This window comes from Sciurus carolinensis, chromosome 4, assembly GCF_902686445.1.
Source record: "Sciurus carolinensis chromosome 4, mSciCar1.2, whole genome shotgun sequence".
Lineage (NCBI taxonomy): Eukaryota > Metazoa > Chordata > Mammalia > Rodentia > Sciuridae > Sciurus > Sciurus carolinensis.
The window spans coordinates 162,104,786-162,120,073 of record NC_062216.1 but is presented as its reverse complement, the minus strand read 5'-3'; the positions used below and the strand labels follow the sequence as shown (position 1 = coordinate 162,120,073).

The following is a 15,288-nucleotide window of genomic DNA, read 5'->3' as shown; positions in this document are numbered from 1 at the left end:
TATATTTACATGAAATTTACACAACACCCCCACACAACTGTCTGTTAAAAAAAAATCCATCTTTATTGAATGACCAGTGCACAAGCATAAGTCAACTCTGCATGGATCAATATTCTTTTGAGTCCAAAAGAACATAGAAATACGCTAGATAGCTCAAAGGTGGTTGTAGTGAGTAGCGGATTCCGAAGTAGAGCGTTTTATTTAGGGGGAAAAAGTGCACACACAGGCTAAGAGACAAACTCCACAAGGGCTGGCTTCTCAGGATATTCTCTCCAGCTCTGTGTACAGAGCCAGTTTCATTCAGTCAGTGATTCTCGAATGAACACAAGGGCATCCGCCATCCGTCTAAGGCACAGCATGGCCTGCAGTCCGTGGCCCCTGGAGAAGTAGCAACGGCAGTCACCAAGAGCTCTGTAAACCACACTGCGTGCAAGAGATAGGACTGTGCAACTGATGACATATGGATGACATGAGGAAATTCCAGGGGGTTCTGGAATGCCTGGCACCCGCCCTGCCGGTTACCCGTCTTCCCAGAGCACAAACAAGGGTGCCGCGCCAAACAGAAAAAGGTCGGCGGCGCCGACCCCGCGCTCCAAAGCAGGGTTCTCGGGCGAACGCTGGATGGAAGCACATGGTTTGGGCGCGATACGTCAAGCGGAGCCTCCTCCTGTTTTCCTTCCACCCCAACTTCCCCTCCCAGCTCCACAGGGAACTCGGAGTACTCGGAACCGTCTCCAGGGCTCCCCCGCGCCCACTGGAGGAAGCTACGCGCGCACTCCAGCGCGCGGGCCAGCATTCCCCCTGGAACGCAGCGACAGCGCACGCGCACCTTCCCCAGCACAGCGCGCGCCCGCGAGCTCCCCGCATCCCCGTGCTCATCCGGGTCTCAGCAAGCCTCAGCCAATGGTGGCCGCTCACAGCCCCCGGGGCGGGGCGAAGCCTCCCCCTCACCAGGGGCCTGTGGTCCCCACGGGTGGCTCCAGGGGACAGTGGCCAGGCGGCAGAGGAAAGGGGCAGAAGCAGGGAGCCCGGTATCTGGGCAAGGATTCAACATGTGGGGGGATGAAGCTGTTGCTGCCTCTGTGGAAGCGACTAGCGCGCGAGCAGAGTGCCCAGTCAGAGCCAGCGTAGTAAACACACTTCAGAAACGTGAGGTGCCGGGGGTCACGTGGGGAGCGCGCCCTCCAATGAGGAGCCGGGGGCGGAGCCGAGGCCGCTGACGCGGCGGCGGCGGCGGTGGAGTCACCCGGGCAGCCTCGGGACCGGTCACCGGCCGGGAACCGTCCAGCGGCCCCGACCACCGCCTTCGTCCCCCGTGGTGGCTCCCGGGCCGAGAGGCAGCACCGCCCACCGAGGCTGAGTCCTCCGCCGACCCGCTGCGTGGCTGAGCCCGGGCGGGCCGTTTTCTCGCACGGGCCGCCTCGGTGGGGCGAGGTTTCCGTGACGAACCTCCTGGGGCTGCCCGTGCCAGCTCGGGCCGTCGTGGCGGCTCGGGCGCCCGGAGTTCGCTCGCGCTGCGGGGGCCCCAGGCCCTCGAAGGCATGCGTCTCCTCCGGGCGCTCGCAGCGGGCGCCGGCTCCTAAAGGGCGTCACACCGGGACTCCGCCGACCGGGCCACCTCCATTCATCTTCCAGCTGCGCCGCCTGCGCCCTCGCCGCCGGCGGGCCCCTCCGCGGGCTCACTGTGTCCTGTCTCCCCTCTGCCGCCCTTTCCTCACTCCTTGGGTGCGGCGGTTCTCCTGGAAGCGAAGGCGTCGGTTATGAGCCGGACCCTCCTGCTCTGAATTTCTGGGTGGAGGAGGTCGCTGGGGACCCGCCGTGCCCCGGGCATGGGGGTGAACGCCGTGCACTGGTTCCGAAAGGGGCTCCGGCTCCACGACAACCCCGCCCTGAAGGAGTGCATCCAGGGCGCCGACACCATCCGCTGCGTCTACATCCTCGACCCCTGGTTCGCCGGCTCCTCCAACGTGGGCATCAACAGGTGGCGGTGAGTCCCAGGCTGGTGGGAAACGGATTTCGGTGTCTCGCGAATCCGGTGCGGGTGAATTACAGGAGAGCGGCCGAATCTGGGGGTTTGGAACCGGGACCGCTTTGCTTATTAGACCGTTTTAAGAATTGTAGGTGCTGTAGATACGAAGTGGAATTGATCTAGTAGTTCTGCGGCCAGAGAGTCCTGGCGACTGAAAACGTCTCGGCCTTCCTAGGTAAAGTGGAGCCTCTGCGCTAACGGGGACTCCTCCCCCGCTTCAGGGAGTTGTGTGAGCGGCGGGGCTGAAGAAACGCCCTCCAGATCTTGGGCTGTGGATTGATTCCCTTGGCCTCATTGTGGCCGTTGCAAGGATTGTGGTTTTTAATGTTTACGTTCGTGTGTCTAGGTAACTCAGAAATAGCCTGGGGAAAAATCATTCAGTACCGTCGACTCCAAATCCAGTTTTGTTCCCCCTTGAGGTTACTTGTAGAAAAAGCAAAGGAAACAACATAATCTAATTTCTCTTCGCTCAGCTCTTTCTCTCAACTCCTCCTTGTGGCTGACAAGGTAAAGCACAGTTTTTCTTTCTAGGCAAAATAGCCTTCTAGGGAATCAGAAAACTGGGAGAAATCCTAGAGCTGCTGTATGATCTTTTCCTGAAAAACCAGGCTAGATGATTTTTAGGCCCCCTGGTGGAAATGAAAGCTTTTGTTCAACGGACTGATTACTGATCACTTACTATATGCCAGGCGCCGATTTAAATGTCAGCTGTAGTAGTGAATGAAACAGTAAAATCCTTGTCCTCTTCAAGCTTGTGTCCCAGATAGTAAAATATATTCGTCGTTGTTTAGCTGGTGGTAAATGATGTGAAGGAAAATAAGGCAGAGAAAAGAGATGAGGGTAGCAAGAGTGGGGATGGGATTGCAGTTTTAAAGATGATGATCAGTGTAAGAATTCCAGAGGTGACAGCAGACCTGAAGGAAATGGGGGGATGCAAACGTGGAGGAGAATATTCCAGACAAAAGGGAAAGGCCCTGAGGTGGAAATGTGCTTGACCTTTGGAAAGAACAACTGAGGGAACCAGTATAATTGGAGCACAATAAGTGAGGGGAAAGTAGTAGGAATGAGGTCATAGTTGTCATAGAGCCAGACTGACTGAAACTTTACAATTACCAAGATTTGTGCTTTTTTACTCAGAGTGAAGTGGAAATAATTGCAGGATTATGAGTAGAGAAGTGACGTGATCTAGCTGAAGTTTGAAAAAAAATTTTCTCTGGTTGTAATTCTGAAAACAATTAGGGAGTAGAGGTGGACAAAAAGCAGGGAAACCAGGTGAAATGAGAATGGCATGTACCATAGTGATAAGAGTGGAAGTAATGAGTAGTCAGATGCTGGTTATTTTCTAAAGGCAGAGGACACATAATTTGGTGGTACATTGAATATGTGATGTGAAAGAAAGAAAAAGAGTTAGGAATTATTTCCAAATTTGGGAGTAGAGGAACTAGGATTGGAGCTGCACTTTGCTAAGAAAGTGAAGCCAGTCAGAGAAGCCTTGGGAGAATGATGGGCATTCTCTTTTGGATTTTTAAGTTTGTTTTATACACAACCAGGTGGAAATAGCACATAGGGAGTTGGATGTATCTGAAGCTCAGGACAGAGATCCAGGCAGTGGGTATAAATTGGAGCATTATTAGTTTATAGATAATATATATAGTCACTTATTCATCCATCCATTTATTGAACAAATATTTGTCAAGCATCTACTACATCTACTATTGTAAGTGTGTGTAGGGGGTCAGAATAAACAGACCTAGATCCCCACCCTGTTGAAGCTGCATTCTGGTGGAGCCATGAGACTGTATGAGAATAGTAAGAAAATAAGTGCAGATTGAGCCTTGGGTACTCTTCATGTTTCAAAATTATGTAGCTGTAGAAGAACCAGTATAGGGTACTGGGAAGGAGCTGCTAATAAAGTAAGAAATCCAGGACTATGTTACTTTTTTGTTTGTTTGCTTGGTTTTACTGTTATTTTGTTTGCTTTGTTTTTGGTGGCACTGGGGGACTTCACACATGCTATGCAACTGTTCTAACACTGAGTTACATCCCCAGCCCTGCAAATATGGTGTTTGATAAAGAGAGACTGTTTTGTCTATGTCAAATGCTGCTGATAGATAAGTAAGATAAAGACTGAAAATTAAATTTGGATTTAGTATTTTGAAATCTTTTGTAATCTTGTCTGTAGTGTCTTTGGTAGTATCAGAGGCAAGGGTCTTTTTGGAGTGATTACTCAAATCTTATAACACCACACTCAGTGTGTTTTGTATACTAGTAGCTCAACTACTGTTTTTGGAAGAGGGTGTCCTAAAGCCAAAATTATTTTATATTTATACAGCTTTATTAATTTCCTTCTTGACTATAAGATAATGCCCAAACTCCTTAGCTTGGCATTCAAAATCTACCTTTTTGACTGTGAATCTCATCATTTCCTACGTTTATAGTACATGACCTCAAGCCTGCAGGGGTAAACCTCTTAGTTTTCCTTAGAAGCTTTATTTCCTTTAATCAGTGTTTTATAGACTTTTGAGGTCAAGAAATAAAATTTTAAAAATTGTTTATTCAATAAGTACATTAACAAAATTACCTTTTGATGTTGCCATCATTTCATTTAAAAAGAATGTTTTAACATTAAAACAAACTTAAAAACATTGTCTTAGGATAAAGTACTTAAATTTAACTTTATGAAAATTTACTCTTATGAAAATTATATTAAACAAATTTTAATATAAAATCTTATGCACCAGCATTCACAGAAGTATTAGTCATAATCAAAAGGTAGAAACAACCCAAATGTCTATCAACTGATTAATGGAATTTTTAAAAATAGGGTATACCTATATATTAGGCCATTAAAAGAGTGAAGTATTGATACATGCAACAACATATATGAATGAACCTTGAAAACCTGCTAAGTGAAAGAAGCCAGTCCCCAAATTCCACATATTATGTGCTTCTATTTATATGAAATGTTCACAGTGGGCAAATACATAAAGAGAGAAAGTAGAATAGTGACTGCTTAATACTGGGGAGTTGGGAGGTATTAACTAAGGTTTTCCTCTCCCTCTCCCCCTCCCCCTCTCCCCCTCTCTTTCTCTCCTTCTCCCCTTCTCTCTCTCTCCCTCTCCTCCTCCCTCTCTCCCTCTCCTCCTCTTCCCCCTCTCCTCCCCCTCCTCCTTTCTCTCTCCTTCTAATTCATTCTCTGTACTGTAACTAGAGTTATTTTAATGTAGAAAATATGATCCCTCTCCCTCCCCTTTCCCTTCTCCCTCCCTCTCCCTCTCCCCCTCCCCCTCCCTCTCTAGTACTGAGGATCAAACCCAAGGCCTTGTATATGTTAGGCAAGCACTGAGATATATCCCTAGCCCTATTTCTCAAGGCCCAACTCAAATGCCCATTTCTATAATACCTTTTTTTAAAATTACCTTATCTGGGATGATTAAGTCTTCTGAACTCTTTTTGTTAGCATGCTTCTCATATACTCTTAGCATTTACTGCCTTCATTTGTGAATATTGGTATCTTAGTTTGGGCTGCTATAACAAAATACCTTATATTGGGCGATTTATAAATAACAGATTTATTTCTCCCTGATGCTGGGAAGTCCACAATCAAGGCACCAACATATTTGGTGTCTGGTGAGGGTATTTTCCTTCACTTTCTGTCTGTCTTTACCTGGTAGAATGGGGGAATAAGCTTCTAGGGCCTCTTTGCTATGGCACCCCTGAAGGTAGAGTTCTCATGACCTAATCACCTCTTAAATATTATTTATTTTGGGGATTAAGGTTCAGCAGAAGAATTTGAGGGTGACACGACATTCAGATGATAACGGTTGTAGTCTTCATATAATCATTTCTCCCCCATTTAACAGATTGTACCTTGTTGAAGAGAAGTTATTTCATTAAATAAAAACTTAGTCCCTATTCATACCAACTCATGATAGTGCTATTCTTGGTGCAGGGGTTTTACAACAGTAAGTAAAACAGAAAAAGTCTCTGCCCTTGTGAAACATCCATTCTGGTAGGAAAAAAAAAGACACCAAAACAAATATATGCCAGATGGTGTTAAATGCAATGGAGAGAAATAAAGCAGAATGGGAAAATAACCCTAAAGGAAATAAGGAAGCAAGCTATAAGATATCTGGGGGAGGAGCCCTTTTTATATTCTCTACAGCATAATTAGTGTTTAATATAGATTGTTTAAATTTTCCTTAGAAGTCTAGGGTTTAGGGATGGAGAAATTACTTTATTTTATTTAGATGCTAGTGTGTACCTTAAACTCATAACTTAGAAAAAAATTTCCAATGAACAGATTACTTTCATTGTTTAAACTTCAACATATTCATTACACAGTTGAAGCTATCACATGTACAGTCTCTTGATTTTTCGGTAACTGAATCTGTAAATGCTACCTTTTCTTTCTGGTGTACGATTTCAGTGGAAGAGGTATTGCCATCTCTATTCAGAAGCATTCCTTTTGCCTGTGATCCATTTAAAAGACTTTGTTCATTTTTTAAATTATTTATCCTCTCACCTTTTTCAACTTTATCCTCTTTTATTTTTATTTGCAGATAGACACAATACCTTTATCTTGTTTATTTAATTTTAGGTGGTGCAAGGAATCTACAATACCTTTATCTTGTTTATTTAATTTTAGGTGGTGCAAGGAATCAAACCCAGTACCTCACACGTGCTGGGCAAATGCTCTACCACTGAGCCACAACCCCAGTCCCAGCTGTATCCTCTTTTTAAAGGTTACTTTCAATCAACATTTAAACATACTTAAGATCAAACTCTGTGAAACAACAAAACAAAAAAGCCCACAACAACAAAGGAATAAAATGTATCCTTGACTGTGTTCTCCTGTAACAATGTAGCTTAGTTCCTTAATAACCAAACTTCTTGAACAAGTTGGCTACAAATTGCTGATTTCAGGTTTTTTTTTTTTTTTTAATCTTTTTTAAATGTATTTTTAGTTGTAGATGGACACAATACCTTTATTTTATTATTTATTTATATGTAGTGCTGAGGATCCAACACAGGGCCTCACACACGCTGGGCAAGTGCTCTACCAGTGAGCCGCAACCCCAGCCCCAGGGTTTTGTTTTTTTTTGTTTTTTTTTGTGTTTTTTTATCTTCTACTGACCCTTGAACCCACTTGGAACTACTCTACAGCTCTACTCCCACCAACTCTACCAAAAGTGTTCTCATCCAAAGGACACTTTTAAACTTTTCACTCCTTGAGTTTTTGCAACATTTGATACATTTTGCCCCACTTTTTTCTTGCCTTGGCTTTAGTTAGAGACCCTCCTATGTTTGTTTTTCTGTCAAATCTGTTAGTGTTCTTCCTTGGCTTCTTTTTCTTTGAATACCCCTGAGGTCTTTGATTTCACTCATTTTTCATTTTATATGTTTCTAGACAATCTCATCTCTTCTCGTGAAGTTACCATTTTTATGCCCCAAATTCTCATGTCACTATCTTCAGCCCAGCTCTCTCTCCTGATCCCCAGTTACGTGTCTCTCCAATATATCTACTTGTGTAGTTGCATGTATTATATTAACTTAAACTCAGCATGTTCAATAGAAAGTTCATCTTCTCTCTCATCTTTTGCTCAAAAACAAATAAAAAACCCAAACTAACTTTTCCTGTGTTTCTATCTTCATAAGTGATACTACCATTTACAAAGTTGCTCACATTATGGATTAGATCAATTATATATCCATTTTTTAACAAATATTTGAGTTCCTCCAAAGTGTGTGCTGATTACTTTGCTAATCTCTGTGGATAATTGATAGTCAACAGATAATATTTCTGCCCTCAGTGAATTTGCAGTACAGAGGGAAATTTATTCAGAAATAAATAATGATAGAAATGCATTATGGTGACAATATATTTGTACCTTACCCCATGTCACCATTCTTTTTACCTAAATTACTTAAGTAGTCTGTAAGCTATCGTCCCTCTTGCCAAACTCTTCTAACTCCTTCTCTGTACAATAACTAGAGTTCTTTCAATGTAGAAAATATGATCATGTCATTTATGCTTTAAAACCCTTCTGTGATTTTTTTTTTTTTTTACCCTTAGGTTAAAGGTCAAAAAGCCATTGAATTATTTAAAATCCCTATATAATGTGACCCTTTGCTGCTTTTTCCAGGTTTGGGCAGTTGTTTCACCTAGACATTTGAGCTGATCCTTCAAGTATGAGGTAATCTTAATAAGCAAAGAATGAAAGGAAGGGAATTCCAAGCAAAGGGAAGAAAATTCCAGAATGAAGGAATAACATAAGGAAAGGCATGATATTCTGATACTGACAAGGAAGCTGGTATAGCTCAATCATATGTGCAAGAAAAGATAGGGAGTATTGTTTAGTACTCTTGTTTGTGGAGACCAAACAGGCCTAAACTAAAAGAGTTTATTGGCAGGTGTAATTGAACAATCCTAGGGAAACTGACTTTGGACATTTGTTGATGCTAGGACTCAGAAGATGTCACCAGTGTCAGACTTCTCTCTTTTCATCTCCAGACCTCATATATGCCTTGACTTCTCAAACAGGCTGTCCTCTGGTGGTTAAATATAGCAATGGCATGGTAGTTACAACAGTAAAAAGCTTGTGCCTCTGTCCCGGACGTGTTAGAAGTTTTATGGCACTTTAGTAGCTCAGTTGGAAATAGTTTTTGAACCAGTCATTGTGAACCTCGGACGTGTTAGAAGTTTTATGGCACTTTAGTAGCTCAGTTGGAAATAGTTTTTGAATCAGTCCTTGTGAACCTCAGATTGTCTTTACTGGAGTTGTGTTCCTCAATACTGGAAGCAACTCAATTGGACTGAAGTACCTGAAGTTGAAAGAGTAGGAGGTATGTGGGTACTCTGAAACAACAGATGCCTGTTATGTAAGAACTCAGATCAGAAAGTGGTACAATTCAGAGAAGCTTTGACCTCAGGGGAAACATAACTTTGATAGCTGAGTGAAGTAGAGAGACGAGAGATTGCTCGAGGTTTTGTCAATAGTTCTGATGTAAGATAATATGGGCTTAAGCTATAGAACACAGGAATAGACCATATTTAGATGAGAAAAATAGTGAATTTAGTTTGGGTCATTGGTGAATTTGAAGTACTGCTAAGATACCAACATGGGAAAATGGAGAAATAGACATTCATGTCTGGGGATTATGGACATTAGAGATGTGGATATGAGAGCAATTCCTATATGAGTAGATGAAGCATGATTGTATGAGACTGTGTAGAGTAAGACCCAATCAGAACTTTGGTGAATACTTAAGATGAATAGAAACTGGTGAAGGCAACAGAGGAGAATAAGAGAGGTAGAAGAGCCAGAAGAGTACTGTTATCACGGGAACCAAAGATGACAACAATTTTTCTGCTTTGTGCTGGAAAGAACCAAATATGACAAGAATTTTTCTGCCTTGTGCTGATTAGGTTGAGTTTGGTAGTTATGCAGGAAAATGGTCAAGGATTTCAAAGTGGACAAAAGAAATTACCAAATATCAGGAGTGCTAGATATTATCTGAAGGACTATAGGATAATGATTAAGGAATATGAAACTTTGTCTTTGACTGACTAGTCTGTTTTATGACTCTGTAAAAAGGTAAAAATATTTAAGTTGCAGAAAACTAATAGCAGTACAAATCTTTCCTGCCTGTACCAATACAAATGATTCCTCTTTTGTGCTGTGCAAATGAATTTTGTAGAGTGTGAAATACAAATCTCTGTAAACCAGATCTTCACTGATAATCATTGAATTTTAACATCTTACTAGTTACTTCATGAATTAATGGTGAAATAAAATCATTGCCATATGCTATGGTTTAGATATAGTTCAAGTGTGTTTCCCAAAGGTTCATGTATTAGAAACTTAGTCTCCACATGGTTGTGTGAGGTGATAGAACCTTTAAGAAGTGAAGCCTAGTGGAAGGTAACTGGGTCATGGGAACATCACCCCTGGAAGGGACTAATGCCTGTCTTCCAACAGCAGGTTTTTATAAAGTGGGGATATCCAATATGCTTGAAACCCCTCTGCATGTTTATACTTATACTTTACCTTTATACTTATCTACCCTGTGGTAACAGCTGGTGGGACGCAGCCCATAACAGAGACTGAACAGATGAGTCCTCCTGATCTTGGACTTCAAGTCTCCAAAACTATAGGCTAAATAAACCCCTTTCATTTATAAAGTACCCAGCCTCAGTTATTTTGTTATAGCAACACAATATAGACTTAAGACACCACATTTTCATTTCACATTTGTACGAGGGTCACAATTTTATCATTTTGAAAATTATACTGTAACTGTTATAAATGCTTTAGTGATCTTTGAGAGAGCACTTCAGTATAGTAATAAGGATAGAAATCATATTGTACAGGATATTGCCAAAAGTGTATATGTTAGGTGATGGGGAGGAGTGGGAGGGTTGTCTAAAGGATGAACTGCGAGGGAGGATTTATGTAGAAGAGGCAAGAAATGAGCTGGAGGAGGCATGAGATCTGGACAGGGTGAGGAAAAGTGAATTTGGAGTTTATCACCAGACTTATAGTTGAGACTGAGCATAGTAGAATGGAAAATGATATGTATAGACAAGGTGAAGGTTGTATTTGGAGTTCTTTGGCAGACTGAAACAAGTTTAGAACATCTGGCTATCCTAAAACCTACCTGCTAATACCTGCTTTCCTACTAAATAACAATGGGACTCACCTTAGTTAAGTCACTTCCCTTTCATTTATTCATTCAGAAAACACTCAGTGAAAGCCTCTTACCTGCCAGGCACTGTACAGGGAACTGGGGATACAAAGATGAAGGTCAAAACTGGGATATAGCTGAGTGGTAGAGCATGCACTTCACAAATGAAAGGGCTGGATTCAATTCCCAGCACTGCAAAAAGCAAAAAAAAAAAAAAAAAAAAAAAAAAAAAAGTCATAGTTCTTACCCATAAAGGAAATTTTTTTACAGCACTAAGGGTAATTAGATATATAGAGAGATAACAATTAGAATATAGGGTGTTGACTGGAACCTCAGTAGAAATATGCAGAAATAATCATGGGAGCACAAAGGAAAGACAACTGTAGGGAGATAGTTGATGGGTGTGTTCTGGGGAGGTGTGTGTGTGCACAGGCATGTGTATTGGGCAGCAGGGTGTGAGGTACTGATTTGAGAGGAGTTCCAGAATGTTTCCTGAAGGAGATTCTAAGTCAGTGTCTTCATATGAAAAGGGAGGTACTAAAACAAAAAACCCTCTCTTATCTGATACTACTGTGTCCACAATTAGTGATTTCAAAAGCAATCATAAAAAACAACACCTGTAAAAATGCACATTGCTTTGACAGTTTTTGATGTAAGACTTCCTTCTAGGTATCAGTTCTCCTCCTCATTTCTTTATTCACATTTACTTGTTAGGTGCTCTCATCTAGTTCCTTACCTAAATATCTGATGATTTCCTATCAAGCTTTCCTGTACTGACTTCTATCTTGAATTCCAGACTCACATATCCAGTATTTTTATGTGGATTGCAAATAAAGCTTGATTTTTGTTCCCATCTCCTGTCATTTCTCTGCATCACAATAAATGGCAACATTCACCTCCTTGCTCTGCAGAAACCATTATTCATACTTTTTATCTCATGTCTCATATCTAGTTCATCAGCAATTGTTGTGACTTTTTCTTTAAGTTAAATCTCATATCTATCCAAATATCCACTTCCACTATATTACCCACCAGCATTTCTTGCAGGACTACTTCAATAGCTCCAAAATTCTCTACTTCCACTTTTGTGTCTGCCTTCCCTGTCTCTTCCATGTGAAATCCACAGTAATATTTTTTACACCTGAAGATCATTCCCATGCTCAAGACCACTGGTAGCTTTTGAACCTTTGCATTTTCTTTTGCTAATATGGATCATTATTCCCTCAAACTGTAGGATGGCTCATTTCTTGAATACCTTTAATTGGAGAGGCCTTTTCTGCCTTCTCATGTAAAATATTACCCCTCTCCTGAACCATGAGCTAGTAAGTAAACTTTTTTCTTTATGGATTACATAATCTCAAGTATTCTGTTATCGCAGCAGAAAATGGAATAAGACAATAGAATATTAGGGTTTCCTAGAAATGAAAGGGGAAAAAATAGTTTTAAAAGGGGAATTCTATTGACTCCACTTACTTTTGCCATTTTTATCTTTACCCAGACCTATTCCCTCAGCACCATCAAAATATCTTAATGACTTTTGTATTTTTATTTAATTGTACTGTTTCAAATGTTATAGGCTACCAGGAGACTACAATGGAATACCTTAAAATTAAATTACTATGCCATAGAATGTGCTGGCCAAGACTTATGAAAGGGTGGTCAGATTCTAATTTTGAGGATAAAATACTTTTTAAATTTTAAAGTGTAGTGTTAATAGTTTTGTAATATAGGTCATAATTTTGGGTGGTATAATTAGAATAGGAAAGAAAAACTGAATGAAAGGGCAATCCTAAAAAAAGAAGAATTAAAAAAAAGAGAAAGAAAGAAAAGAGCAGAAAGACTCATCCTTTGATTTGGTGACATGTTGGAAAGTTTTGGAAAAGGAGAAGTTAGTAGTTATTCTGCATTTTAAGATTCCCCCCCAAAAACACATAACAAAACCAGAAAGAGCTAGTTTTTTTTTAGCTTAAATTTTTTTTTAATTTGTTCTAATTGTGCATGACAGTAGAATGCAATTTGACACATCATACATAAATGGAGTATAACTTCTTATTCTCCTGATTGTGCATGATGTAGAGTTCCACAGGTCATGCAATCCTATGTACATAGGATATTAATGTTGGATTCATTCTACTATTGTTCCTCCCCCCTTACTCCCTTCCCTTCCTTCACTCCCCTCTGTCTAGCCCAGAGTACCTCTATTCCTGCCCCCCCCCCCCCCGCCCTACTGTGAATTAGCATCCACATATCAGAGAAAACATTTGACCTTTGTTTTTTGGGGATTGGCTTTTTTTTATTAGCATTATATTCTCCAACTCCAGTTACCTTCAAATACCATAATTTCATTTTTTAAGGCTGAGTAATTCCATTGTATATGTATATACCACCACTTATTTAACATTCATCTGTTGAAGGGCACCTAGATGGGTTCCATAACTTAACTGCTGTGAATTGAGCTACTACAAACATTGATGTAGCTGTGTCACTGTACTACGCTGATTTTAAGTCCTTTGGGTATAAGCCTAGGAGTGGAGTCACTGGGTCAAATGGTGGTTCCATCCAGGTTTTCTGAGGAATCTCCTCCATACTGCTTTCCAGAGTGGTTGCACAATTTGCAGTCCCACCAGCGATGTGTAAGTATACCTTTTTCCCCACATCCTCGCCAACATTTATTGTTGCTTGTATTTTTGATGATTGCCATTCTGACTGGAATGAGATGGAATCTCTGTGTAGTTTTGGTTTGCATTTCTCTAATTGCTAGAGATGCTGAACATATTTTTTCATATATTTGTTGATCAATTGTATTTCTTCTGTGAAGTGTCTGTTCAGTTCCTTTGCCCATTTATTGATTGGGTTTTTTTTTTTTTGGTGTTAAGTTTTTTGAGTTCTTTATATATCTTGGAGATCAGTGCTCTATCTGAGGTATATATGGTAAAGATTTTCTCCCATTCTGTAGTCTCCAGAAGGAGCTAGTTTGGGAGGTAAGATGGTAATTTGGGAGGTTAGTTATATTGAGGTTAAAGGAACAGCATGACATTCAAGTATAATTGATTAGCAGGAACTGAAGCTAGGAAGAGAAATTGGGAGTAGATGTGTATATATAATTGGAAATAATACTTTGAGGGGTGATAATTAAAATTAGGGACATGAATTTGTGAAAGTACTAAAAGGGGATCTATGGGAAAACAAAAAGGAATGGCCATCTTTGCTTTTTTTTTTTTTTTTTTTTTTTTTTGTAATATATCTGTTACCCCTGCAGAGTAGTGCATGCCTATAGTTCCAACTGCTCAGGATTCTGAGGTCAGAGGTTTGCTTGAGCCCAGAAGGTCAAAGCCAGCATGGGCAGCATAGCAAGACTCCAACTAAAAGGAAAATGTGTGTTTGTATGTTAAACTTTTTTTATCCATATTTTTATTGTTTATATTATTAGTGATAAGCTTTAAAGGCATTTCCTACTCAAAGATGACATAAATTTTTATCTCCTGTGTTTTACTAAAGCAATTATAGTTTCATTTATACATAAAAACCTCTGTTCAGAATAGAATATTGACACTGAAGTTGAGCTATAACTTCTTTTTCTCCAAATGAATTATTTTTCTCAAAATACTCAGTTATTCCAATACTTTTTTTTTTTTTTTTTTTTTTTTTGATACCAGGGATTGAACCCAGGGATGCTTAACCACTGAACCACATCCCCAGTCAATTTTTTATTTTTTTTAATTTTGAGACAGGGGTCTCGCTAAGTTGCTGAAGCTGGCTTTGAACTTGCAATTCTCCTGCCTCAGCCTCCTGAGCCACTGGAATTACAGGCATGTGCCACTGCTCCGGCATCCAATACTCTTTATTGAATCATTTCCTCACTGAAATGTTATGTTAACCATACTTTAAGTATTTTCTATTTTTAGATCTGTTCATAGGCTTTTCAATTTTCAAATGTAAATTTTTTCTGATCAAAAATATAATCATTATAAAGAATTCAAATGGTATTAAGAAAACATGTCTGTCTATAATATCCCTTCTAAGATATTTTAAACTATTACACCACTGTAGTATAAAAAATATGAAAGCATGAATGAATGTATATGTGAATATGTATGCTTATTTATACATAAACTTTAAAATGTGTTAGCTTTCTATCACTTGTGTAAATATCTGAGATAATCAATTTATAGAGATAAAAGTTTATTTTAGCTCACACTTTTGAAGGGTTCAGTCCATCATCCGCCCTCTTGCTTTTGAACCTGTAGTGGGGCACATTGTATGGTGGGGAGCATGTGACAGGTTAAAGCCAGTTACCTTACAGTGGTTGGGAAACAGAAGAGATCAGATTCCCACATTCCCCTTTGAGGGCATGTCCCAGTGCCTGAAAATCACCCACTAGGTCCCACCTCTTAGCACCAAACTGGGAATCAAACCTTTAACTAATGAGATTTGGGGGGAATTGGAAATACAAACCATAGCACCGTCTTTATTCCAAAGTGTAATTAATCCATAGAATTTTCCTTTGGGAGCTGATTTTATTAGGTTTTTATAATGGGTCATCTTAACCTTGTAAATTCATTATCTTTATG

General features: G+C 40.4%; 2 protein-coding genes across 3 annotated transcripts in view; both read left to right on the top strand.

The window, feature by feature from the left end:
- Positions 1–495: 495 nt before the first annotated feature.
- Positions 496–1,764, top strand: LOC124982968 (translation initiation factor IF-2-like). Its single transcript, XM_047549807.1, has 2 exons — positions 496–1,108; positions 1,196–1,764. The coding sequence occupies exons 1-2, from the start codon at positions 496–498 to the stop codon at positions 1,762–1,764; spliced, it is 1,182 nt and encodes a 393-aa protein (XP_047405763.1).
- Cry1 (cryptochrome circadian regulator 1) overlaps positions 1,029–15,288 on the top strand; it is a 75,665-nt gene continuing 61,405 nt past the window's right edge. Inside the window, exon 1 of one of the 2 annotated variants that reach the window (XM_047548746.1) lies at positions 1,029–1,987. In XM_047548746.1, coding sequence (XP_047404702.1) covers positions 1,830–1,987 — 158 coding nt within the window. In that variant the 5' untranslated portion in view covers positions 1,029–1,829. The remainder of the gene's footprint in view (positions 1,988–15,288) is intronic. The other variant, XM_047548747.1, reaches the window with a different exon arrangement.

Bases quoted from the DNA above. Each gene is read 5' to 3' on its own strand.
- LOC124982968 (XM_047549807.1), top strand. From the start codon at position 496: ATGCCTGGCACCCGCCCTGCCGGTTACCCGTCTTCCCAGAGCACAAAC. The intron at 1,109-1,195 runs GTGCCCAGTCAG...TCCAATGAGGAG, and splicing joins GCGACTAGCGCGCGAGCAGA to CCGGGGGCGGAGCCGAGGCC.